Genomic DNA, 17472 nt, shown 5'->3' on the forward strand with positions numbered 1-17472 from the left:
TATTGTGAATATTAGTAAGGTTGACTCATCTCACATATAAAAATTGTGAGACCGTCTCACAAGAAACATACTTTAAAAATAAATATAAAAAAAATAGAACCGTCTCACAAGAGACATACTTTAGAAATAAATATCAAAGAAAATGGAACGGACGAAGCCAAATTATTATAAAATGCATTCATCTGTCCATATATATATATTCCGTATACTAAATATCCACGACGGTAATGGAGGAAACTACGTTCTAGCGAAACCGTATTTTTGTGTGATCAAAGTACATTTATTTGACACCTCATTCGTGACAATAATCAAAATTGGTGGTCAGAATTTGAAAACCATGTTTTCTGTGAAGCCAATTTCCTTGAGTATGCCAGTCAACTGCGAAGAGGAAAAATGATTAGGCAATGGGAATCATTGCAAACAGAGAAAAAGGTGGCAAAAAGAGGGGAGATTTTGGTTTATTGGAATGATGTATACCTCGCCTTGTGATCGATCCTTTGACTTATCTCCGGATATATGTTTCATCAGTCCAGGAGGGCCACAAACCTGGAAAAGCAACAGAAACGAGTGAAACAATTTCCCACGTAAAATTATTCAATTAGTAGAGTCGTCAAAATGTAGGCAAGCCGGGTCGGCCTGCCAAATACACAAGTTGGGTTGGCAATTTCCGGCTCCGCCCAAATTGTTAGAATAACTATAATTTGATACCCGACCAAGAACTGTACGTGAACAATTACAGAACCAAGCATCACAGGATCAAGAATACACAATAAGCAATCAATCAAAGCACAAGAAATTTACGTGGTTCAGTTGTTTACGACCTATGTCCACAGGAGGAAACTGCCACTTTATTGAAATAGAAAGAGTTAACAAGTACAAGCTTTACACCCAGAAAAAAAAGAATAACTGAGTTTCTTCCCTCAGAACATCTCAACCCTCTTGGATCTCCTTGTGACTTTTCTTTCAATCTTTTTTCTTTGGGTTTTGATTGTGGAATAGAATCTCGAATTATAAGTGTTCTTCTCTTCACTGGAGTTACCCTTTTATATGTAGCAGCAGTCCTTCCAGTCCACAAAGTCTTCCCCTACCAATCCACTGGTGTAACAGTAGTTGACTCATTTTGATAAACTCACAGTTATGGCCATTAACCAGGAGGTCCAGTCACTTGCTGTATCCAATAAAGTAGGCCAACTTGCGAGACACTTTATCAACACAAATGGTGGGCCAGCCCGCCCCCGCATCCTAACATAACTAAATACTGGCTAGGTACGCCGGGCTTTCGCTAGCCAGTTTTGACTGCTCTACCAATCGGTTATTTGGAAGAGGCAAGTATTAATTTCGAAATATTTGGATACATGAAACACCTATATACACATAGTAACTGGTACTGGATGCAGTAGTATGCACCTTAAGTAATTACGGATACGAGTTCACACAATTGATGCCACCAAACAGACATCTACTAGTCACTCCTGTCTACAAAAATTCTACCATCTCTTGCAGCCATCAACCTTTCCCGTCATTCACTGTGCTAACAACTCTCCATTCGCAAAGTATCGAGTTGAGACCCTCTAGTCCCAGAAAACAACACCAGACTTATCTCTCAAAAACATAAGAAACCACATTGAAGGAGATAGAAGTTACTAGTAATTCCATTGTGGGGCTAGAGATTAAGATGAGGTATTGACAGTAATGCACGTGATACTGTTTGTAAAGTTGAGGTACGAACAATGCACGTAACAGCAGTAAATTTGAGAGGCTCAAATTACAAACGAGCTCTCCAGGTCTAACAAGCGTAAATGAACTGATTTTTATCTCCTTTATAATCAAAACTGCATGTGCCTAGACACAGACAGTGTTTGCTACATGTTGCTGTAACTATTGCCTACCCTTTCCAAACATAACTCTCACGCTGCATTATCAGATTATATTGACGGGGTTGGGTCACCAATATTCAAAGCAAAGAAGCTTACAAGAATAAGTGTATCATCACTGGGGATAGGCAAGCCTTTTACAACCATGTCCTTTGATACGTAACCAGTGCCTCCATGCCAATCCTTGGTTGGCTTGTCGACAGTGTAGAATACCTGAATAAGAGATGTAATCAGATCTGACTCGATTAAGAAAAAAAAGAGCAAATTTCAACACAAATGATAAAAGGTTAAGTTGATGATTGTAGCACCTTCAAGTTTGGGTGGCTCGCAGCAAGTAGGTCAAGCTTCTTTTTGAGAAGTATGTCATCAGGAGATACATTAGCATAGAGCAGGGATACCTAAAAGAGTAAAAGTTCATCATTTATGTCCAAAAAAATCACATTAATCAATTTTTTAGAGCAGAAGAAGTGATTTAACAAAAAACCGAAAAATGGGATTAAGGCCTACTTGGGTATTATCATCTGGGTTCTTAACGATAGCATCTATCACCTGAAGCATTGGAGTAATTCCAGATCCTCCGGCAATCTGAATAAAAAAGTGAGAAATGATTACGCAACATTGGTTCAATGAACCTACATAAAAGCATGATTATCACATTCTTCAGCAAATTAAATAGAGTATTTAAGTTCACAGATATGGAAATTACACCAACTCTCTGATGATTCGCTAGCCGCTCACTGTAACAAGTAATATGGACAACAAGACAAGCATAGAAAAAAATTCAAAAATTTTGGCAATTAAAAAATTCTGATTTGGGAAATAGCTTTAGCCAAACCACTAGAAGTTGATGACGCTAAATGTATCAAGGTGTGTGACATCTGGGTTGAGGCCATTGATTGAGTACTAATTATCAAGAGAGTACGAAGGTAACGGTTCTCTAGGCCTAGTCATAACGAACGTTTTGAGTCCCATTGCACAACAATTCACCAACATACACCAAGGTACTCAAGAGTCAGTTATCCATGTACATACTTCAGTTCCAACCGGGAGCCGAGAGTGAACATGATCACCATAGACAACTCTTAAATCCCGCATCCATGGATTCTAGCGTTGACTTCATTAGCTCAGCAGTAAACAAGTGCTCTTCCGATGCAGGGTATTAAACTATACATTATTCCTATATCTAGCACTAAAACCATATTTATTGAAAGCCCACAAGGCAGGTGATAGGCTTGGGCCAAAGCTCAGCCTTGCACCTTAACACAAGTTGAGGCACTATCTTTCGATGAAGCACTGCTTCCGCCCTCAACCACAAAGAGTCGGTTTTCGTGCGCTTTATAGTCAAGGCCCTATTTGAGCACACCTCTAGTGCAGAGATAGTAAATGCAAATTAAGTGCAAGATAGAGTTATTTACTTTTGCTTTCTAGCTTTTTAATGTTATTTAAAATCTTGTGAATTCAATATTGCATTATATATCGTAATTTTTTGGATGTGGAGCTTCATAACAATAAAGTGCATGCCTAGAATTTGTGCCTCAGATTTACAACACTTTCCGAAGTGTTGTAGTGCGCCTTGCGTTTCTAATAACTACCATCAAAACTACATTTGAGAGGCCATATAGGTGATTTGGGTCACAACAATCACACTTTCAATATAGAAGGTTATGTCGAGTATAATTTTATAATTTAGAAGTTGAAAAATGATTAATTCAAAAATCGTGTGGGGTCGTAAGACCCACAACTTTGAAAGTACAATTCAGTCCCAACCTCAAAAGTATCATACTTTGGATCTCATGACAACCTTAGCCATATGTCTATTGTGTACTGAAGTATGCAAAGAATTCTAATTTCTTTGGCATCATTGACATCTTTTTGCTGAAGAGTGATATAAGTTGACGGTTAACTATTAATATCCTATGAATTTATCAATTTATAAATCTATTTTGATAGTTTCCCTTACTTCCCTTTCACTCTTCACCTCTATCCATTCCTACATCAAGCCAAAGTGTAATTCAAAGTAAAATTAAATCTCAGCATCTTGGACTTATTTTTGTGAACCAAGACACGTCACAGGCAGTCAACACACTGGAATTGCACTTTCTGAGAATAGATTTAAATTATGGCTGATAGTTCCAAGCCCATTCTTATTTTGAACTGTGAGTCACCTTAATATACCTTTACTTGCACAATACACACTAAAGTGAAACTCTAATGATGATCCTACCATGCCGATATGTTTCTTCATGTTTGGATTGTATCTCAATTTTTCGATGGGCCTGGATAAAACAAGCATATTAGCTGATTGTCACAGAGATAACATTATATTTAAATACAATGACCCCTGAATTACTTACCCTTTCACTTCCACCACATCTCCTGGTTTTAAGCTAGCAAAATGTTGACTCATATTACCTTCAGGATACACCTGTAACATGCTCGAATAACTAGAAACTGTTTTCATAAAAAAGAAAGCCCAGAGACTGATGAAAAAGACATGCATGGTTATCTTTAGGGATGGAAATCAATTTTAAAATAATACCTTTATCAATAAGTCGAAGTATCCCTTAGCATCTGGATCTGATATAGGAGTGTAACTGCAGATAAAAGAAGCTTGAGAAAAAAATTTCTTATTACATAGTGATCTCATTGCTTCTAGTAACTAGCCCTATCATAATCTCAGCAAGGACCAGGCAGTTGAATGAGGGTTAGCTGATTGGAGTTTAATCAGTATTAATAGGTTGCTTAAAAAATAAATAGGCCGCTTGAAACATGATGATGCATCTAATAAAACATTGGCAAAATTGAACTCGACAGTCCTTGCTTCTCCTAAGAATGTTGTTGGTCATTCAACTCATGCTTAGATACAGCAAAATTCAGATTTGACACACAGAACAATAACTATGAAAGAAACTCAATTTATATAATTTTTAAATTGATACCAACACAATAGATAAAATAATTTTTTTTTAATTAAGACCAACACATTAGATAAAAGGAGTTGGGAGTTATCATTAAGGTAGAGAGGCATGGGAGTTTTATGCTGACTATTAGCACCAACTTTGTACACATCAAACATAAGGTAAACTACTACTGTACAAATTTTAATAACTTACGGGCGAATCACATAATTGGTTTTTCCATCAGCATCATTTTGTTTTGGAGCCCTACACAAAATTAACAGTGAGAGATGTCAAGGACAACAGATATGACAAATTGTACATCCTTGTATCAAAGAAAATTTAAAAACCTAATTGGAAAAATAAAGAATTATGCAGAAATTATCAACATCCTGTGAATTTACCTTGTAATAATGCAAGAAGCAACATCAAGACCTAACTTCAGATTGGGATCAAATGAAAATCTACCATTTAAAAAAACAGGGGTCAATATCATTAACACCAGATAACAAAGAGTATAAGCCACTTATTTTGCATCAACACTTTGAGCCATCACAACTCGTAAAAGACGTGAAAAGCATGTTAACAGTGAACAAGAATCTTGAAATATTTATGGCCTAGAAGACTTAATTTTGGAGGGTTGGTCATTAAATATTGTGCAACAGAAAAAGTAAACAACAAAAACAATTAATAAATACCAAATGGAAGAGTTCATCTCTAAGCTCCAGAGTTTGTTATCAACTTAGAAAAGTTCAGGTATTAAAATAATCTTGTTGGGATAAGTAAAAGAACTATAAGAGAGGTTTTAGATTAGTTAGCAAAATCAAAAGGAACTTTTGTAGGGGTTTAAGCGGGAGAGTCTCCACCTGAACTCAACCAGTTCTATCCATGATTAATTTAATATATGGATTTGACTAAGGTTAATGAAAGTGAATTGTATCATCTCCACCCATGCCAGCACCCTCTCAGTAGCTGACCCCCTCTCTATATCAATTCACCTCACTCACATCCATAGCCACATCGTCCTCTGTCAGAAAAATCTTGCCTTCCATGTGCCTATGCAACACAGTTGGTTTCTGTGGATTTGGACATTGAAGTGAATCAGTAATCCCCTATTATATGGTAAAGAAGGAGTGGCACCATTTTAGTCAGTTTTTATTATTATTATTTTATTTTAGCGTAGAGGGAGTGACACCATTTTCAGTCAGTTTTACTCTATATTTTTAATCTATTTATCTCCATAAAATCACCATTCCTCTGCCCTCACATAGCCTGTTGCTTCTAAGAGTCAAATAATACTAGAGCATGTTTGATACTGGATTTGTAAATAATCTCTTGAAATCCGCAACTTTTAATTTTGATGAATTTACCTAAAATAGCAAAATATTCTAACCAGAAGAAATAATAACAGCTCTTCGAACCCAATCTACCTACTTTCCTGTTTTAGGGTAGCTTGTTTACAAGATGTTGCCAACCAATTAATGGAACCAGGCTCAATAAAAATTATCCGAAATCGAAACCAACATGTGAATAAAACACACTAGAGAAATGGAATCAGGCTCTACTACTTCTGTCAAATTCGAAATTATCGAACTCGAGTTGAGCGCGAAAAATATTTGCTCGAACATGTTCAAATATTTTTTGGCACAAAAAATAATCCGAATTATTTGTTTAATAGCTCATGATACACTAACAGGCTTTGACATTTAATTCATATTTTATTACTCTATTAAAATTTACATGAGCTCGAGCCTGAATTTGAGCATATGCTTAATGGAGCTTGATAATTAATTTCGAACAAAATGAATTGAGTTTGAATCCAAATTTAAGTTTAGTGAAGCTCAAACTCAAGATAATTTTCGAGCTTTGGGGCCGGTTAAAATATTTGATTCTGGTCTCAACCATGAAAAAATAGCTAGAATTTGGCTTGATATATTTCATCACACATCTACTAATAATTCTAGATGAAGAACTCAACAAGCAACCACTTCCCGTTAAAGAGTTTGAAATAAATTGCTTTAATTTGCTGACAGAATAGAATGTTTAACATACGTCAAGCCAATAAGTTAGTGGCACGACCTTCACATTGGCATATGTATTACAAATTACATGCGTGAGAAATTGAACTAGGAAGATTTTTTTAGATAACAAAGATAGTTCATGTACACTGCACAAGTATAGGTTGGCTGCCACCAACAAAATAGGAAAAACATAATCTGAATTGTCGAGAATGACAAATAGATACATCTAATTACAAAGGTAACTTCACTAGGAGCTACGAAAAAGGGAAGGAGAGCTACTATGAGCACAGACTTAAAAGCTAGAGATCTAGTGAATTACACTAAAAGATAAACATGACTATTCTCGGAACCACCTCGAAAAGTCTTTGCACTCAATGCCATTGTCAATTCTAAGTATTAGTTAATAAAGATTCTTTTGTCATCAAATCAATCATCCAGAAAACATAAGGCTTCGTACACGAACTGGATAGAGATATTTGGTATTCAAAATTTGAGGAAATCCGAAATTGTTCCCACAAAAATCCTCTGCTGAAATAATGAGAGCCATTCTTCCTTATGTGAATAGTTATCCCAGAAAAGTCACTAATATTCTTACCAGTTTTATGACTATACATTCCTCTTGCTCACACATAATCTCGTCAAGAGTTCCTCTGTGCCTCCCAACCCACTCCCCAACCAAACTCCAGAAACAATCATATCATATCCAACTCAAACCTACCACACCCTAGCCACTCTAATTCACTTTTATGAGGTTAGCCCACACAAGAGGCTTGAGTTGATGGAACAACTGAAGAATCGCGAGAGACATTACCATACTTCAAGAGAATACACGCCTTGAAGGGACAAAAGATAAGAGGTAAAAAAACTGATAAGAGACTAACCGAAATAGCTGAGTATTGTGGCTTGCCTCCACCTTGTCTTGAAGCTTAAATTCAATCCATTTATCTGGATTCAGGGCTGAGAGCAAATAATAGAATCAACAAATTGCGAGGTAAAAAGAGCAATCATAGGTTCAAAACATATGATATTCAGTTATATGAATAATTTTTTACATGCGACACAACACATTATTTATGGTGAGAAATGAAGAGATATTCTAATAACATGATTCAAAGCCAAAAGAATATAGAAATTGCTTAGATTCTAATAACAATTATAAAATACAGTTCTAACACATTTTTCCTTGTGCATTTAAACATCATCATCTTCCTAACTCAAATTATAATACTGTTTACATGATTAAAACCAAACACACTTTTATGTAAATGCAATGTGGATTTGGGATACAGTAAAATACATCTTGTTTCATGATAGCTCAGATTCAGTTGCCACACTAGAGGTTTTTTAACTACAAACTTGTGTCCATTCTCAAGGCAAGATATCAAGAAATTTCACAAAATCCAAGGGCTCCATGAGGTAATAACCACAAAACAGGTCTGTCAGTGGATCAAAATTATTTTGAGTTAATCAACCATGCTTCATCTGTCACGGGTAGGTACTTCCATGTTCCTTTATATATTTTTTCCTTTACCAGGTATTTTAATAAATTTAGGACTATTATTTCTTTGTACATTCAAATACGCAGTCGAGAAGCTTAGGTCTCATCATAATTTAATTCTAATTGAAACTTGTTTTATGAATATTACCCATGCTAGTAAAACAACTAGTCAGGATTGTCAGAGAAGTGATTTCTTCAGCCTCTCTATATGATTGAAACTCTTGTAGTCGCACTGACGCTACTATGGATTGAAATTAAAATCACCGATAAAAAAAGAAATCAATGAGACCTGAATCACGACCGTCTTCACATAAGGAGGAACTTTTACATACCAATTTTTGGTGTAGCATCTTCATTGAGTTGATCCAAGTAAACCTGAGTCATAAAAAAATAAGATATTTGATAAAGAAACATAATAGAAACAACCCAAATACACAACAGCTCTAATTTCAGTTAAATCACGAGTACAGCAGCAGAATACCAAAACTGAAAGCGCGTGAATCCAACAGAATCGTAGCTTTCATTATTACGATTTAAAATTAAAACATGTACCCCCGTAGAAAACCAGGACAAAGGCATGATTCAGCCCTAAATCATCAAAGAAGTGAAATATTACCAAATTTGGCGAGGAGAAGTAGTAATAAGAGGAGATTCCAGCGGATACACCTGCAAGAGTTCCGAAGCGAATGCCAGTATTGGACTTCGTCTGGCTTCCGAAAGCGACTGCAGATTTTGCCAGTCTTCTGAAAAACACTGCCATTTCTGGTCGCAGCTCGATCGATCTGAACGGTTACCAGGGTTATGAATTTCTAATGAATAGTGTTATAAATATAATTGTGGTCTTTTAATTAAATCATACATATAATAAAAAATTATTAAAATTTAAAATTTAAAAATGTTAATAAAGCGAGGTTTAGGGCCACGTGGTGCTTGAATTTTTTTTTAAAAAAAATATTATTTTTTATGACAAAGAGTATTATTTTTTATTGTAAATATTGATAGGATTGACCCGTCTTACACATAAAGATACGTGATACCGTCTCATAAGAAACCTAATCTTGGCTTATTTTGCTTTCCTTTTTTATCATTTTGAAAAGCATATTTCGATAATGTATTGGCTTTGACATTTAACTGAGTCCCTTTGTTATTCAATCAGCAATAGCTGTTGCTAAAGTGGGAGCATCTGGTTCTTATCTCATTCAATATACAACGGTGCTTTTCCATTTCTTGTTTGCTTCACTTCTCAATTGAAATATATTTTTCTAGAGATTCCATGAATCTCGATTTCTTATTAATCTTTTGACTCATAATAATAGAGCCTTTTATTTGCACGTGTCGAGATGACCCAAACACAATATCTAATATCATATGGTATAGATATATATACTCAATTTTTCTTTAACAAATTAAATTAGAGGAAACAAAATAAAAATATATATTTAAAAATAACCCAGAAAAATAAACAATTAATACTAAGTTGAATTGGAAGGTACATAGTTGCTAATAAACTAAGAGCATCTCTCAATTCCAAGTAAACTTGATTGGAAAAATATTACAAAGAAATAATTTTTTAAAAAAATGTTACAAATTGCGAAAAGAAAAATATTACATATTGCATCACTCATAGGGTTAAAATCCTTCTTTGATAATTAGTTTCTCTTAGACTGCTCCTCCTGTGAGGGGGACAAAATAATATATGAAATATTAATTACAATGAGAAATAAGTAACTATGACAATGCATTTAACGAGGTTTAATTTTTTTACGAGAAAAAATATTCTGCAATATTTTCTGTGATATTTCTAATTAACGAGGTGTAATTTTTTTGAACTTTTTATAATTAATATATATGATAAAAAAATTTATATTAATGGTACACAAGTTATTGTATGAAAATATTACGATATGTGTAAGCTAAGAGAGATACATACCAAAATCTCTAGGTGTCTTGCATTTATAGCACTCCATCCTGCTAGCATAATTATGCATGCCACATCCAAGTCTGGCCAACATTAATCATGTCAGCCAGAAATAAACACAATGCATAATTATATTTAACACAGTACGATCCAATGAATGAATATTTTGAATTTTCCACGCTCTTTTTTATTTAACTCAGAGATATCTTTTTTTAAGGACATGTATATCTTAAAATTAGCATTTTACTTGAAAGGCAACAAAATATAATATAATAAAGATTCTTCTAACAACTACTTGGTATCCATTTTTAATATATGAAATCTGCTAAATTCTCGTAGAAACTAATTCAAACATCTACACGTATAGTTGTTTAATTGCCTGAACTAAATTGTGTACAACAAGGCTGATGGAGCAGTGCTAGCCAATTCAGTGTGGCTAGTCACGGTTTTTGAATTTAAAGCATGAATAATATTAGGATCAGTTATTGCAACCTGCATCTAAAGGAAAACATGCATGAATTAATCCCTTGTTTCTTTGAAACAAACCTGGTGCAAATCCAATCTCCACTTTTCCAACCAGGGATGTCATCAAATGCATAACCGGCAGATGCTAACATTCCGGCCCCATAACCGCAGTAGTCCTTCAGTGCACCACATCGATAGCAGCTCGTTCGACTGGCATAGTTGTGTGCAACGCAATTCAAACCACCACAATACCAATCTCCAGGCATCAGTTCGGTTCTCTGTATTGTATACGACGAAACTTCGGCTGCAGTAGCATTCTTAGGGCAGCTACATCGTTGGCAAGGGTCTCGTTTCTTGAAGTTGAGGTGCTGGCATGCGGGACACAACCAATCTCCTTCCTTGTTCATTGTGTCTCTAATATTTTATGAAGTGTGCAAAGTTATTAGCAACACTAAGAATGTAGTAAATTGAATAGAGTGTACGTATATATATAGACACACAAATATATTCTAACAAATCTATGCATTATGTGAATCATGATGTTTAAAGTATGATGGCAATAATCAAGCTGCGAAACGAATGAGAACGCGCATAACTCTATCCTTGATTCTTAAAGTTTTTGAAATTCAAGATTAATATTATATTTAAAGTACATGTCCGTCTATATAACACTATTTTGTCAAACAAACGGCACGAAAGAAGCCTAATTAACATGCACAAGGGAAAGATGGTAAAAAGTAGTGGACATTTTAATTTGGTGGTTAGACCTTTCCTCGGTTTCTTGTTTTGATCTTTGGATCTGGTGACATGAGGAGAGATGGTAAAAGTAGTGGACGACATTTTGGTGCGCATTGGTAGAAGATCAAGATCAGTTACAGAAAAATAAGTCAATTATTATACATTTCCCAATTCCCATGATTCCCTATGCATCATTACTGAGAAGATTGAATTTTTTTTGTTCCGTATTCTATTCCAATTTCTCGCAGGAATTACGAGGGGCCGGGAAGACATTATTTGAGTGGTGGAGGCAAATTTGCATTAGAATTTGAGGGTGATGAATACAGATGATGCCCCCGTTAAGTTTTCTTATGTATGTATATATTCAATGGGGCTCGAATTCGAAATCCACATGGACCACAACTTTTTTCTGTATATCAAGAATGTTTATTTGGTTTTGGTGGTGCTGTAGCTGAGTTAATGCAGAAGAAACCAAGTTAAAGAATTGTTGCGCATAAACGTACAGAGAGTAAATATATTAAAAACTAGTTTATCAGAATTTTGTATTGTGTCCGGTGTTGTCAACACTGTACATAACACGGCAGCGGAAATTTATTATTTAACACAAATATAACTTTACTAAATAAACACTTGGATTAAATTTTGCACAAGGACAAAGGCTTGTGCGACGCCTTATGGCAAAAATTTCACTAGAAAAATTATATAAATTGTTTACACCCAAAACAATACTAGTGAAAGAAACAAAACTAAATTCCTTGACATTCCAAAGAATTAACATGCATCAAACACTCAAAATAAATACTAGATGCATGAAACAAAAAGCGTGTTGCATAAAACCAAACAAAGCTCTTGCAGCCGTCCAAGTACTTTCCTACGAAAACAAAATGCCTTTTATTTGATAATTGACCCACTTTTATATAGTCTTTATTTGACCTAGATCTTCACAGATCCTTCCCAACTATAAACAAGGAAACTAGAGTTTAATAGGAATCAAACTCTAAATCAAATCAAATACCTTATATCTTATAAATAAGTTTCCAACTTAATTAAATAATTCCTAATAATAGGATTCAGTATATCTTGGAAAACAAATGTATTAAATTTGTCTAGAAGTGCAAAATCGAAATAATATCTTAAATGAATTCGGAATACAATATTCCTTTCACCAAGTTATTAACTAAGAAAAATATAAGCCAATTGCTAATTACATGTCCAATTTTGTTTGTTTTTTCTCTCTCAAGTATTATTATATATATTTTTTGTAAATGAAAAGGTGGTGATCAATAAGAAAAGATAATCAAATAAAAACACGAACTAAAACAATTAATTACTAGGATCAAAATTTTTTTATAAATACTGATTTTGCCTCTCTAAATAAAATCTCTGTTTCTCCGTGGATTTAATCAACATGCTGCAAATGAATCAATCCTAGCTAGGCTTGCTGTCAGTAGGCTTATGTGGTTTCAGGTAAATTTTTAGTGAAAAAAACCAGAGAGAATCAATTCCATTTCACACGACACCACCATTAATTGTTACTTTGCATGCATGGTCAGGTAAAATATTCCTTCTTTTTCATCCAATAATTCAATATTCATTCAAAGTTGGATCACTATAATATATAAATACACACACACACATATATTAATATTAATTATATATATGTCCAACTCATTCGTCATCATGTTCGCATGCATGTACGGAATGTATTTATCTGCATATTTTATTAATCAATCCAAAATAATAATACATGCATTCTCAACCAACACGCTAATTATATATATCTATATATATATTCTCATAAATATAATCCGTCCAGTTCTCTACATGGTGCAATATTTAATGTAAAACGTTCTACTTTTGGCTTCAGGATTTATCCTACAAATTAATCAGTACTTAATTTATCTGAGTGACTAAATCAATTTCGGACAAACAAGACAACCAATTAATGGGAGGCCGAGAGGGGAATAATATCGTCTTAAAAAAGAGACTTCAAATTTAATACATAATTTTTTGGAAAAATTATGATTTTAGTCATATATTTTTGTTTATTTGTTTTTTGGTTATCTAAATTGTCAAATTTCAATTTTAATAATGTATTTTTTGATTTTTGACTACTTTGTTCTTTTTTCGTTAGAAATTGAATAGTAGTCAAGACTCAAATTTGATAACATAGAAGACCGAAATCGTAAAGAGACAAATATATATAACCAAAATTGTAGTTTTCTTTAATTTTTTATAAACTTAAGTTTTAGCCCTCTAATTATGTCGAATCGTCCTTGTTCATCCATCTCGTCTCTTCTCATCCGCAGTCCCCTCCTATAATATTGCGGGAGCATCTGGTTCTTATCTGCTCTATTATTAAAATCTTGATTCATTCAATATACAACTATGCTTTTCCATTTCTTGTTTGCTTCAGATCTACAGTGACTTACTGATCAATTAAACTATACATTTTTAGAGATTATGTGAATAAAAAATGAATCACAAATTTAATTTATAATATTGTAAAATATCAATATATATAAAAATTTAACAATGTTACACATAATGGCTGGGCTATTCCCTTAGCTTTATACATTCTTGCAAATAATAATTATAAATTTTTGCATCATACATAGAGATTAACACCTCTTTCCTTTACTTTCCCTCACTCTGCTCCTCCTGCAAAGGAAAATAAAAAGAATAAATTATACAATATATTTTTTATTATTTAATTAAAATGAGAAGCAAGTAACTTTGCAAATTAATGCATAATTACATAAAATTATATGGGTTCGGACAAAAAGAAATACGCTAGCTTAATTATTTACCAAAATCTCTAGGTTTCTTGCATTTATGGCAATCTATCCTGCTAGCATAGTTGTGCATGCCACATCCAAACCTGGCCAACATTAATCATGTCAGATAGAAATAAACTTTACATGACATCCATTTAATATATGCTCATTAATTCACTTAAATAAATATGCATGGTACGATTTAATCAATTCGTCTTCAAATTCACATTTCGTTGAAAACCTTCAAAATATATATGATTTAATGGCTTTCTCGGGCCCAACCGCCCAAGTATTAAGCTCACGCAAACGCTATTTTACACCATAAACTCCGCTACAAATTATTTCACGTTCATTCCCCTTTCACATATAATTAACTCAAATTGCTACGGTAGTCTATTATATTGTATCATGTTGTGAACAAATTCAAACAGCTATCACAAAAGAAATGTGGGGATGAGCTACCACAGTGATCTAAGAAAAATCCGCCATTTGATTAGAATTTTTAATTACAGAATATATCAAATGCTAGCTGGAATAAAAAAAACTTATGTGACATTTCTTATAACATTCTTTATTACATTAACGATTGTTTGTCGTCACACGCAGGGACGGAGCCAATGGGGGCGGATGGGTGCGACTGCCCCCCTCAATTTTTAAATTTTATTGACTATGGGCCTAAAAACAATTATATTTTTTCACTTTACTCTCTAATATTTGCTCTTACCCTCCTAAATATTATGATCCCGCATCAATTATTGCAACGTGCGAACAAATGCAATGGTTCCTTGTTTCTTTGAACAAACCTGGTGCAAATCCAATCACCGTTTTTCCAACCAGGAATGGCATCATATGCATAACCTGCAGCTGCCATCATTCCGGCCCCACAACCGAAGTACTCCTTCGTTGCACAGCATCGATAGCAGCTCATTCGACTGGCATAGTTGTGCGCACCGCAATTCAAACCTCCACAATACCAATCTCCAGGCATCAGTTCAGTCCTCTGTATTGAGTAAGAGGAAACTTCGGCTGATGTGGCGTGCTTGGGGCAGCTACATCGTTGGCATATGTCTCGTTTCTTGAAGTTGATGTACTGGCATGCGGGACACATCCAATCTCCTTGCTTATTCATCGTGTCTCTAATATTTTATGGCGAGCGCAAAGTTAGAAACACGTGTAGCAAATTGAATGGAGAGTATATATCCATATTGTTGTTCTAAAAAATCTCCATGCATTATGTGAATCTATGATGTTTAAGGGATGATGGAAATAATTACGCTTCAAAAGAATGACAAAAACTCAAAATATATTAGCTTATACGACGAATTTGACTATTTTCCCTTTATATTATTACTTATGACATGAAAATTTAGTGTGAACTTTATTGGTTCATAGAAAATATGGCAATAGGGTAATGCTATATCTTTGAATCTTAAGTTTGATTAGTTAATTTAAGTTACATTTCCAATAGATACAACATTATTTTGTCTATCAAACAATATCCAAGAAACCTAACATGCATAAGCGGAAAAAGCCGATAAACATGGTCTCACCTTGGACGAAAACGAAACAATCGACTTGAGAATTCGGAGTACCCCTGCTGGAAGTGTTTGCTAGGGTTGTCTGAAATTGGTGATTTTTGAAAAAATGTGTCGATGCAGGTTTAAATACTAGCGAGTCCTCCTTTTTATGGGACCCTAAACTTTCTTTTTGAGCTAAGATGGTTTCCTGATTTCAAAAGAGAATCTAAAAAGATTTTGATTGTTAGACCTCCATCTGCCTTCATATATTTAGAGTTGGGGACATGAAGAGAGGGTAAAAGCAGTGAACTCTTTAGTGTGAATTGGTAGAAGAAAGAAGTTACAAAAAATAAGTCAATTATTATACCTTTTGCTATGATTCCTTATGCATTATTACCGAAAAGATTTGAAAATTTTGTTCTCTACGTATTCTGTTCCCATTTGTACGCGAGGAATATTGTTTGCGAGGTTTTGGAAGCAAATTTTTATTAGAGTTGAGGGCGTTTCTTGTCATGTTATTGGGAAAATTACAAAATTCGTCCTGTTAACGGACTCTTAGTTCCAATAAGTTCTTTTTTTCTTTTACTTTTTCGGTGGCGCACTTACATGCCACCATATGTATTAACAATAACCGAAGACATGTTACGTCCATGATATCCGATATCACACCAACATTGCTGTGGAAAATTATTAAAAGTTAAGAAATAAACAACTTATTACACTAAAATGAGATTTTGATGGCCCAATTAAAAACCACCACAGACAAATTTTTTGGCCAATTTTGCTAATTGTTCCGCATGTTTTGTTATTTAGTTACTCCCCATTAAGTATATAGTAACAGTCTAACAGATACTTTCATCTCTTTCATATATGCATGTGTTTTTACTTGCCTAACAAGGATATCATATGTTAAAGCAATTTGGATCGCGGATCATGGTCGATCAATTGTACGTACACCATGTCCCCGAACTCGAGCTCGATTGCACCCCTACCTCTAGGTGCATAAAATTGTCTATTGCATTACTTTTGTAAAAAAAAAAAAAAATCAATTAGTAATCATGATTTTAATTACTATTATGCATCCTATATTTTAATTTTTTTTATAAATTCTGAAGTATAAAATAAGGATAGAGAAATGTGTGGTGACTTTTAAAATTTAGTAAAGTGAAAACGTAAGGTGGTACGAAAAATTATTTAGTAAAATTAAACGTTATTGTGATATTAAAAACTAGTATTCTATACTTTTACCCTCTGAAAACGAAATTTCACGTACCATAAAATGAATCGATCCCAATAATTGAGCTTGATCGTGAGTACGCGGTTCAGGTAAACTTCTGGTAGAAAAATTAAACGAAAGAGAGAATCAATTCCATTTTCATATATACACCACACCGCCATTGATGAATATATAGTACCATCGCTACTTTGCATGCACGATCAGGTAAATATTCCTTCTTTTTTCTTCCAATAATTCAATATCCATTTGAAAATTGGACAGGGATTATATATTATTATGCCAATATGCCTCCAACTCATTCGTTACGGTATAGTTCGTGGCTTCAAAAAAATTAAAAATAAATTAACGTGTTTATAAGAAATCCAATTAATGCAAACTAATTTACACATCTTCCCAGAAATCCATCTAGTTTTTTTTTTTTTTAAGGAAAAATCTACATTAACATTTCAGTTACATTAGCAATGTCCACGATTCCGGTAGGGGTGGCCGGGGTTTCACATTCTTGTTTTACTTTGTTTATACCCCTAGTC

At 34.0% G+C, this 17472-nt stretch overlaps 3 protein-coding genes across 4 annotated transcripts; all 3 read right to left on the minus strand.

Moving 5' to 3' along the window:
• Nucleotides 1-143: 143 nt before the first annotated feature.
• LOC142546144 (NADH-cytochrome b5 reductase-like protein) lies at nt 144-9136 on the minus strand. The gene is made up of 13 exons (XM_075653679.1): nt 8907-9136; nt 8623-8665; nt 7674-7749; nt 5176-5235; nt 4988-5038; nt 4414-4468; nt 4229-4299; nt 4099-4150; nt 2382-2459; nt 2183-2272; nt 1974-2087; nt 478-546; nt 144-378 (listed from the first exon to the last, which is right to left on the minus strand). Exons 1-13 carry the CDS (start codon nt 9048-9050, stop codon nt 322-324), a joined length of 960 nt encoding a protein of 319 aa, XP_075509794.1. The 5' UTR covers nt 9051-9136; the 3' UTR covers nt 144-321.
• Nucleotides 9137-10203: 1067 nt separating this feature from the next.
• Nucleotides 10204-11090, minus strand: LOC142547851 (RNA-binding protein involved in heterochromatin assembly dri1-like). Its single transcript, XM_075656314.1, has 2 exons — nt 10755-11090; nt 10204-10291 (listed from the first exon to the last, which is right to left on the minus strand). The coding sequence occupies exons 1-2, from the start codon at nt 11078-11080 to the stop codon at nt 10204-10206; spliced, it is 414 nt and encodes a 137-aa protein (XP_075512429.1). The 5' UTR covers nt 11081-11090.
• Nucleotides 11091-13924: 2834 nt separating this feature from the next.
• LOC142544690 (RNA-binding protein involved in heterochromatin assembly dri1-like) lies at nt 13925-15933 on the minus strand. Of its 2 annotated transcripts, none has more exons than XM_075651727.1 (4): nt 15746-15933; nt 14992-15324; nt 14222-14292; nt 13925-14072 (listed from the first exon to the last, which is right to left on the minus strand). In XM_075651727.1, the coding sequence occupies exons 2-4, from the start codon at nt 15315-15317 to the stop codon at nt 14059-14061; spliced, it is 411 nt and encodes a 136-aa protein (XP_075507842.1). In that variant the 5' UTR covers nt 15318-15324; nt 15746-15933; the 3' UTR covers nt 13925-14058. The 2 variants fall into 2 exon arrangements, with proteins under 2 accessions (XP_075507842.1, XP_075507841.1); XM_075651726.1 differs by having other exon boundaries at nt 13926-14072; nt 15739-15909.
• Between the last annotated feature and the right edge of the window lie 1539 nt (nt 15934-17472).

This window comes from Primulina tabacum, chromosome 5 (genome assembly GCF_025594145.1).
Source record: "Primulina tabacum isolate GXHZ01 chromosome 5, ASM2559414v2, whole genome shotgun sequence".
Taxonomy (NCBI): domain Eukaryota; kingdom Viridiplantae; phylum Streptophyta; class Magnoliopsida; order Lamiales; family Gesneriaceae; genus Primulina; species Primulina tabacum.